The sequence below is a fragment of the Sinocyclocheilus grahami genome, unplaced genomic scaffold, assembly GCF_001515645.1.
Source record: "Sinocyclocheilus grahami isolate Dianchi unplaced genomic scaffold, SAMN03320097.WGS_v1.1 scaffold121.1, whole genome shotgun sequence".
Classification (NCBI taxonomy): Eukaryota; Metazoa; Chordata; class Actinopteri; order Cypriniformes; family Cyprinidae; genus Sinocyclocheilus; species Sinocyclocheilus grahami.
Genome location: NW_015505300.1, coordinates 1,734,344 through 1,744,148, shown reverse-complemented (window position 1 = coordinate 1,744,148; position 9,805 = coordinate 1,734,344). Strand labels below are relative to the sequence as shown.

General features: G+C 39.2%; 2 protein-coding genes across 8 annotated transcripts in view; both read right to left on the bottom strand.

Moving 5' to 3' along the window:
- Positions 1-5,741, bottom strand: part of LOC107589862 (major facilitator superfamily domain-containing protein 12-like) — a 16,164-nt gene extending 10,423 nt beyond the window's left edge. Inside the window, exons 1-6 of the mRNA XM_016278435.1 lie at positions 5,087-5,741; positions 4,641-4,851; positions 4,383-4,515; positions 2,024-2,230; positions 1,726-1,818; positions 1,534-1,626 (exon numbers count right to left, since the gene is read on the bottom strand). Coding sequence (XP_016133921.1) covers positions 1,534-1,626; positions 1,726-1,818; positions 2,024-2,230; positions 4,383-4,515; positions 4,641-4,851; positions 5,087-5,357 — 1,008 coding nt within the window. The 5' untranslated portion in view covers positions 5,358-5,741. The remainder of the gene's footprint in view (positions 1-1,533; positions 1,627-1,725; positions 1,819-2,023; positions 2,231-4,382; positions 4,516-4,640; positions 4,852-5,086) is intronic.
- A 2,112-nt stretch (positions 5,742-7,853) lies between these two features.
- LOC107589861 (casein kinase I-like) overlaps positions 7,854-9,805 on the bottom strand; it is a 29,920-nt gene continuing 27,968 nt past the window's right edge. For all 7 annotated transcript variants that reach the window (XM_016278427.1, XM_016278431.1, XM_016278434.1 and 4 more), the window contains one exon: positions 7,854-8,565. In XM_016278427.1, the coding sequence (XP_016133913.1) occupies positions 8,511-8,565 (55 nt within the window). In that variant the 3' untranslated portion in view covers positions 7,854-8,510. The remainder of the gene's footprint in view (positions 8,566-9,805) is intronic.

The window sequence follows — 9,805 nt, the reverse complement described above, 5'->3', positions numbered from 1 at the left end:
AGACGCATTTAGGCAGATCGGGGGAGCATTCCCTTCAGACACAAACAAAATCCACTGCGAGTTCAGCGGCTCAGATGTCAGGAGTAAATGACGACTGCTATGTTCATTATTACATCCAACAACAGGACACCTCAATCGCTTAGGAGTCATTCTTGTCTACATCTGCTCCGGCGGTGAAACAATGGCGGACTGATGACAGCTCACTCAGGGTGGGTCTGAGGTAAGACCCCAGTCCAGTCTGTGCTGAAATGCTACTGTCAATCAAACTATCGTGGGAGGGGCCTGTCTGTGTGACGTCACACAGACAAAAAAACACCGGGTGGATTTTTATCATTATAGGGTGGTTGTGTACATTCACACGGCACCGACTGATGTTTTTAAACCGCAACTGACACATTGGTCTGGTGTCCGATCAGTGTGTTACTCCTGTTGGCATTGGCAGGTGCTTGTTTTTCGCGGATTGAACATGAATCAGTGTTCGTCGGGTCATGGGAAAAGTGAAAAGCGACGAACTGTATTCAGTCGGCTGTTGCGCTGGTCTGCGTCTGTCGGTGTGGTGTGATTTGGCCTTAATTTTAAGTAATTTCTAGACCTGGAAAAGTCATATAATTTGATAATCCATTACCATTTTATAATGAATACACTTTCTTTTCTTTTGTTATGCCAAGCTCTAATTTTATTAGGTTGAAATTGTGAGTAATAAATATTTTTTTAAATCCTATAAATGATCCTATGCTAAACATAATCCTATATCCAGTAACTCAAGAACGACTGGAAGATTCATGTTAATCCACTGGTTAAAAAGAGCGGAATCCCTGAAGAACATTCAGCTCTTCAAAGTTCTGAAATCCTGAAATGTAATTATTAGAATTGTAATTATAATTGTTTAAGTTACTTATCTATAGACATTACTGGTTTCTGTACATTAAAAAAAAAAAAAACTATCATAATGGCAGATATACCAGAGAAAACATTATCTTACATTGTTGTGGACAATGGAGTCAGAAAGGTTTAGAACAACTAGACAAAAAAGCCATCCTGTTTTTATTAGTCTAAATAGCAGGGCTATTGGAATACATTAGTAATGCTTTCATACCAAAGCTTATTTGGCAATTACAAAATCAGTTGATTAAGAATAGAAGGGAAGTATTGCAACATGATTGATTTAGGAGTTATTTTGGCCAGAATAAAATTGGCTTGATAGGCAATTTCCTATTTTGTTCTCTTTTTCACCTCCTAACGAAGAAGAGAAGATTTGTAGCACTAATGCAACAAGGATGCACATCATGTGTGTTTTTAAAATCTATAATTGACATACCTCCAACTTGTAAAGCTTGGGCTCAAAGAAAAATCACACATTTCCCCACAACTTTATAGTGGTGTTCGTGTCTGCACAACTCATAAATTTGATCACACGTATATGACGCAGCAAAACTGACTGGTATCTCTAGATTGTTAATCACTTCCAACATTGGGAAGAGGTATTTTGGCTTATATTTCAATCAAAAGACACACATGCAAACTCATACTCACACATTTGCCCATTAGCTTGCTTAGAGGCTTCATGATAAACGAGGAAGCAAAGCCACTTAGGAACATGACCAGGGGAATGGTAGCTATGTACTTCTGCAAGAAAGAGGATCAAACAGAGATCACTGCCTTTTTTCTTCGATGCTTTTGTTGATGAACTGGGTACAAAGTGTAGTATTACTATAGTTGTTTTACCTTTGGCAGCAGTAGTGTGTAGGTGAGATACATGGATATGTATGTTTGTGACAGGTTCACTATCAGTCTGGTGGACATATAAAGCATAGCCACCTGAATAACAGAGCAGGGTTAAGAGATGATATTAACTTTCTGATTGTCAGTTATAACAGACAGTTACTAAATACAGTCCTGAATGATTTTACACCACTGTGATTAAGTGACAACATTGTGTTTCAAGCCACTATTAAGATTACTCACAAAAGCTGAGAATTACATTACACGCCACTAAAGAGTAACACGGGTACTGGCTGCTAACCTGGTAGAACGATGGCTGTCGCAGCCAGTGCTTCCACTGCAGTAGACTTGTGGGAGGAGCAACAGTGGTGTTGTTAAGAAGAGGCTGACACTCCCCAGGACTAGACCCTTCCTCCTCCTGATGGGGACGTGTCCCCTTCTCCCGTGTGCCCAGGTGAAAGAGCAGCGAGAACAGAGCTCCAATGCCCACTACTGTAAGACTTAGACCCTGAGTGAACAGATATAACCAAAGTCACTTTAAGGCAAGTCATGTCACTCGGCGGCCATCTTTGAAACGCCTCTCGGGCATGCAAGTGCAGCTCCTATCTCTTTGAATTGGGAAACATCAAATGCTCGAAAACTTTTTTTTTTCACCAACCTTATGATTAAATTTCATATTTGAAAATCACCAATGAAATCTGACAACAACCGTCTCAAAAATGTTGTTTCTTACGCTCCAATAGCGTTAAAAAAAGCATATTTTTCAGGCTAGACCAGCCAATGCGCATGCACAGTCCTAAGCATGCATCTCCAGAACATTGTTTCTATAGCAACCAGGACTTCTAACAGCTGCAGTGATGACTTTACAGATTAGCTCTTTTATTCAGAAGGCGAGACTTCCTTCAATAGAGCGGCCATATTGCGCGTTGCATTTTTTCCCATTCAAAACTATACGAGTGACACGTCTTGGGTATGCTATAGTCTTTGATATCACTGCATAAAACTTCTCAGAGCTCTTTTGACCAGGCCTACATTATGTAACATGGTAGGTTAACATCAACAGAAGCAAAGACTGAAAAGGCCGGTCTATAAAAAAAAAATCAGCTGAAAACCATAAACTGTTGATTATATGCATTTAAAATATTTAACTACTGATATAAAGAAACATCTAAAAGAAATTTGCTGGCTCATACAAGGTTCAAGGAAACCATGTCCATCAAAATTTGAATTTATACTGACTTAAGTCAACATGAAACTGATCCTCTTTTCTTAGTTTAAATAAACTTTCCCTGTCTTTTTTCCATAGATAGATAGATAGATAGATAGATAGAGTCACACGATCCATCAAAAATCATTCTAATATGCTGATTTAGTGCTTAATAAACATTATTTGTACCATTATTTTTACTTATTATTACCAATGTTAAACAGTTATGCTGTTTAATATTTTTGAAACTGTGACATTTCTTCCAGGATTCTTTGATGAATAGAAAGTTAAAAAACAGTATTTACTTTTATATTTTTTGCAACATAATGTGTGTCTTTACTGTCACTTTTGATCAGTTTTGTTTCTTTTCAGTTTTCTTAAAAAAAAAAAAAACTTTGCTTGGTAGTGTGTGTAACAGTATAATTGTACATATATTTATTTAATCAAATATAATTTAGGAGTACACTAGCACACACAGTCACAAAAAGTTTAAAGGGGTCATATGATGCAATTTTAATTTTTCCTTTCTCTTTGGAGTGTTACAAGCTCTTGGTGCATAAAGAAGATCTGTAAAGTTGCAAAGACTAAAGTCTCAAATCCAAAGAGATATTCTTTATCAAAGTTAAGAGTCAGTCACACCTACCTAAAAATGGCTCATTCTAACACACCCCCACATGTCTACGTCACGATGTGGGAAGATTTGCATAACGCCGCCCAAATGTTCACGCAAAGAAAGAAGGCGTAACTTTTATTCTCGCTGTAGTATTGTTGTTGCCGCCATGTCGTGAAGGCACTGTGTGTTTCATTGTGAAAGCGAAACTACTTTGTTTGGTCTTCCAAAAGAGGATGATATCTGCTTCGTCATGCTTAGAGCTGATCCGTGCTGGTCGCTGAGGAAATACATCAACTTCGCGCTGTGGATCGCCGGATCAGCTTTCACCGTGGACGAAGCAGAGTCCAGCCCAGGGTCGTCACATGTGGTTGCCGCAAGCCCTCCGGACGCTCCTTCGTCAAATCCGCCGGCCGCACCGTTCTCAAGCCCACCCGCCTCCGCTCACTCAAGCCGGCCTCCGCATACTCTAAGACGCGGCTCACTCTAGGCCGGGGCATCACAGTATGGTAAGGGGCGTAACATTTCCGTCAAACGCTTGAGGTATTCGGCCAATCACAACGCACTGGATAGCTGGCCAATCAGAGCACACCCTGCTTTTCAGACCGATGAGCTTTGTAAAAATCGACGCGTTTCAGAAAGGCGGGGCATAGAGGAGAAACAGTATGTACAGTATGTGGAAAATGTGTTTTTTGAACCTTAAACTGCATAAACACATTTCATTACACCAAATACACAAAATAGTGTTCTTTTTTGCAGCATCATATGACCCCTTTAAAATCATGGGGTCTTTAAATTGAGCTGACCAAGGGTTCCGTTCAGCACAATAACTTCAGCACTCACTCTGAAAACAGGGATGTCAACCAGGCCAAGGTTTTCCGTAATGGCAGGATCATCTCCTTCCTGAGTCTGAAAATGAAACATCAGCCAGGCCACTGCATACACGGTGATGTTGGCTATCACAGTAAAGGCATACCTAAAGGATACAACCAATATAAAACAATAAGCTAAGACATCATCCCGGTCACTACAGACAAAGTCCTCCAAACAAGCATCACGAGAATAGTTGATCATTACATGCGCAGATCTGCACGAGTTTACCTGTACGCAGTGAGCTCCACTTTTTCATGCTCGCAAGTCACCAGCTCGGGAATGAGGGAGAGATGGGAAATCTGGGTGGCCGCCCATCCAAACTGGAAGATGACGATGAAGGGGGTGAAGTAAGTGAGACTGACCCACTGTGGAGTGTCCAGATCACAGCCCAGGCACTGGTTAAATATAAAGGGGAACGACAGGAGGACGCTAATAGTTCCTAAATAAAGTAAATGAGAATTATATATCATACATCAATATGCAAGAGATAAACCTTAAAGAGACAAATTTACCCAAAAACAAAATGTGTCACAATTTACTAAGGACATAATATGAAAATTAAAGTGAATTCATGCCTGAAATCTTATTTTGAAAGTCATACAGGTCTAGAACAACATGGTGATGACAAGACTCATTTTTGGCTGAACTGTCCCTTTAAGTTCCTCGTCACTCACCGACTAAATGCCATGTTTTTCTCTTCCCATATGATCCACATCCGGGTGTCTTATCAGACTCATAACCGATGAGCGGTGTACACACTCCATCCGCTATTTGTCCCACTAGCAGCAACACACCAGCATATGTGTTCTGAAAGCCCAGCACAGAATGATAAAACACCAGCAGGTATGTGAACCACATAGAGGCGCACAGGTCGTTGAGAAAATGCCCCACTGAGTAACTCAAGCGTCTGAACGCGGGTAAAGAGACTTCTGAAGAGTCCGGCATGATTAACGCGATACAGTCAACCCTCAGTCGGCTAAAAATGCGTATTCCCTTTTATCAAGCACAGCATATTGCCTGCTCCCGCGCCGGCTTCCACACTGCAGGGAGAATGAGTCTGGTGTGAAGTTGAAGGCTCTCAGTCCATCACTGCAGAAAGAGTCAGTTCCTATTAAGGATTTGGTCAGCTGACTTCGTAAATGAGTCACGATGGATTAGGCGCGAATTTAAATGCTAACATTCTCTTTCATGGATCGAGGCTTACAGTTTTAAATGTCATGTTGGTAAATATTAATGCAGCATGGTTAATGTTGAATTTGTCTAGTGCGCATAACGTAGTATAGCGTAGCGCCTTGTTATTTTCGATTCGTGTTGTCATGATGTATTTTTTAGGCCACACCCTCTCATCCGGCGTGTTGCCATATCCTCTTTAATACGAGCGACTGTGGGGGTGAGTGGTCGCAAAATATGAGCAGTCGTGGTTTTTAAGGTCATTTCCACCACACGCGGTTTTTAAGCTTATTTCCACAGTACAGTCGCGCATTTTTTTGTTTGCTAGTGTATGAGCCACATAACACAATAATGTAGCAGCTGTCAAAAAACATTATCCCCACCTGCTGTTCAATCAGCACACTACAAAAACTACAGTCGTGCTCAAAATTATTCATACCCTTGGTAAATATGATCAAAGGCGGCTGTGAAAATAAATCCGCATTGTTTATCCATTTGATCTTTTATTCAAAAATTACAAAAAAAATTTGAAAGTGGGGGAAAATCACATTATGAAGTATATTTCTCTACTACAGTAAGAGGACGTGTGTCTATATCGTCCTAATGCACGGTGAGGAGGAGAGATTGATTTGGCCTAAGACTCCAAGGATCACAGCTGGAGATAGTTGAGTCTTGGGGTCAGAAAGCCTAAAAAAACAACAACAACAAACAATGTTGTTTGGGAGAGTAAAAAAAAAACTAGAAAAGAAAACCCTCATCCAAAAACAAACTCCAGCATATTTATTTACTAGCCATGACTGGCACTATAAACGGGACTGGGTTCAATGTTCAGATTAAAATAAAAATAGTTTTTTAGTAGCAAACACTCAAGATGGGTTTGGTGCACACAGGGATAAAAAAGTACCCCATGTGTACAATGAAATATACTGCTGGATCTTTAATGTTGTGGGCCTATTTTTCTGCCGGAGGTCCTGGATATCTTATTCTGATAGATGGCATCATAATGGATTTTATAAAATACCAATGGATACATTTTTTAAAAACTGACTGTCCATGCTAGAAATCTTATAATGGGCCATGGTTGGATCTTCCAACAGGACAATGATCCACAAACAAACATCAAAATCAAAATGGGTCACTGAGCACAAAACCAAGCTTCTGCCCTAGCCAACCCAGTTCCCTGAGCTGAACCCTATAGAAAGTGATCATATTTACCAAGGGTATGAATAATTGAGCACAACTGTATATTCCAATATTGGGATTGTGTGCCCGAGAGATTTATTTTAGATGATTTAGATTTTTTTCTTGCCACTAAGCAACACTAAATTCAATGCGTATTTAGTTAATTGAAATTAACTCGGTCACAACTAAGTTTAACCCAAAAATAAAAATTGTCATCATTTACTCACCCTTTTACTCATGTTATTGCAAACCTGTACGACTTTTGGTTCCTGTTGACTTCCATTATGCTTTTTTTCAAATAATGGAAGGCAGTGGGAACCAAAACTGTTTGGTTACCAACATTCTTCAAAATATCTTTTGTGTTCCTCAGAAGTCATACATGTTTGGAACATGAGAGTGAGCAAATGATGACAGAATTACATTTTTGGGTGAACCATCCCTTTAATTCACCCCCTCAACAACAGTTTTATTTTGTTAAAAAATAAATAAAAATTAAGTTTTGAAAAACCTGGATTTATGAGGTAGCCTGATTTTAAAAGCATGATTTCTAAACCCCTTCTAGTCATGTAAATTAATACAATCATATAACGTCATGGACATTTTTATAAAGAATACATTTTTCTAGCTATTTCAAGCTCTAAAATATTTTATCAGGTAGAAACTGAGCAAAAAAATAAATAAATAAAAACCCTTATTCTTAATCTTCATCCAGAAACCACTGCTCTACACTATATCAAGAACAGCCCATTCATGTTTCTTGACATTCTGTTATAAAAAGGTTAATGATTGAATAAACACAGGATGTCTGCTTTTCACAGGCTTTTCTGCATCTAAGAAATGAATGGGGGAAAAGGTCATTTGGAAGTGTAAAAATGTCCTGCTCTAGCACTGTACAATAAACTACAAGGGCATGACACCTACTTTCATGTGCTTTCAAAAGTTAAGGCACTTGCCCTGCAGCTCCAGATGTGTTCTATGGCACCACATCCTGGTGATTCCCTGCAACTGCCTCTGTATGTCACATGATGTTGACTCTACTGAAATCACTGTTGCAGAAATAACTGCAATAATTAACCACAACCGAAGAGAAAATAAAGAAACACTAAAAGCGGTTAAAAAATGTTCACACATTCTACAACATGAGTAAAACTGGGAGAGCAGATCTTCAAAACAACTTTTTAAATTACAAAAGCAAAAAGGAAAGACAGAATTTACATTGGTTGTCTGAATCGGTGTACTTTTCTCCATACGTCAGTCAGCGGTCTTTCCCCACTTATTTTGATCCCATAAAAAACAAAAACACCATGGAGCACATCACTCACTCATCCAGCCAGTGTCAAAGTGAACGGATGTCTGTGTGTAAGTCTGAGTCTGGTTGCCTTTTAGTTCTCAAATAATGGTTTTGCATGTCATCTAAAATACAAGTTTAAACAGTCCATCTGGGTTTAAGTCACATATCATATATCATCTTATTTCTGACCACTGAGGTCTTTTCTGGTGTCCCGCATTGTACAAATATATTTATTTGTTCCACTGAATTGTTTCCTTACAAAGAGTGTCAGAGCGCAGAGTACTGAGGTGTCCTCGCTGAGCAGATGCCAAAAGTGAGGCAGTGAGTTTCTGTTCTGAGGTTGAGCAGAGACAGAAAGGGAGAGAAGAACTCCACGTTTTCAGCTCAAGTCCTTTGCTTTTGTTTTTTTACTTTAAACGCACCAGTGACTCTTAACGTTTCAAAGATGTTCCTCCTCACTTGTGCCGCTGGAGCGTTTTCCTCTTCCTCCTCTTGAAAAAACAACAGCACCTGAAAAGAGCGAATGAGTTGAAGACGGTTTTGCAATCTCCTCCCTTCATTCGCAAACTTGTCAAACGTCGTCTTAGTTAGGCAGTTGAAAGCTAATTTTAAAAACCCACTAGGACAAAAACAGGCCCAAATGTCTCCTAATGTTAGCATGGATCAGACTGCACAATTGTGTAAAACTGTATGTAACTGGTGGGTTTTTCATTTTTTGTCATTTTACTACTTGAGCTTATTGTAGTTCAGTTAGTTGCCAAGGAATCATTTAAAATTATATATATATATATATATATATATATATATATATATATATAATTTTAAATGATTCCTTGGCAACTAACTGAACTACAATAAGCTCAAGTAGTAAAATGACAAAAAATGAAAAACCCACCAGTTACATACAGTTTTACACAATTGTGCAGTCTGATCCATGCTAACATTAGGAGACATTTGGGCCTGTTTTTGTCCTAGTGGGTTTTTAAAATTAGCTTTCAACTGCCTAACTAAGACGACGTTTGACAAGTTTGAGAATGAAGGGAGGAGATTGCAAAACCGTCTTCAACTCATTCGCTCTTTTCAGGTGCTGTTGTTTTTTCAAGAGGAGGAAGAGGAAAACGCTCCAGCGGCACAAGTGAGGAGGAACATCTTTGAAACGTTAAGAGTCACTGGTGCGTTTAAAGTAAAAAAACAAAAGCAAAGGACTTGAGCTGAAAACGTGGAGTTCTTCTCTCCCTTTCTGTCTCTGCTCAACCTCAGAACAGAAACTCACTGCCTCACTTTTGGCATCTGCTCAGCGAGGACACCTCAGTACTCTGCGCTCTGACACTCTTTGTAAGGAAACAATTCAGTGGAACAAATAAATATATTTGTACAATGCGGGACACCAGAAAAGACCTCAGTGGTCAGAAATAAGATGATATATGATATGTGACTTAAACCCAGATGGACTGTTTAAACTTGTATTTTAGATGACATGCAAAACCATTATTTGAGAACTAAAAGGCAACCAGACTCAGACTTACACACAGACATCCGTTCACTTTGACACTGGCTGGATGAGTGAGTGATGTGCTCCATGGTGTTTTTGTTTTTTATGGGATCAAAATAAGTGGGGAAAGACCGCTGACTGACGTATGGAGAAAAGTACACCGATTCAGACAACCAATGTAAATTCTGTCTTTCCTTTTTGCTTTTGTAATTTAAAAAGTTGTTTTGAAGATCTGCTCTCCCAGTTTTACTCATGTTG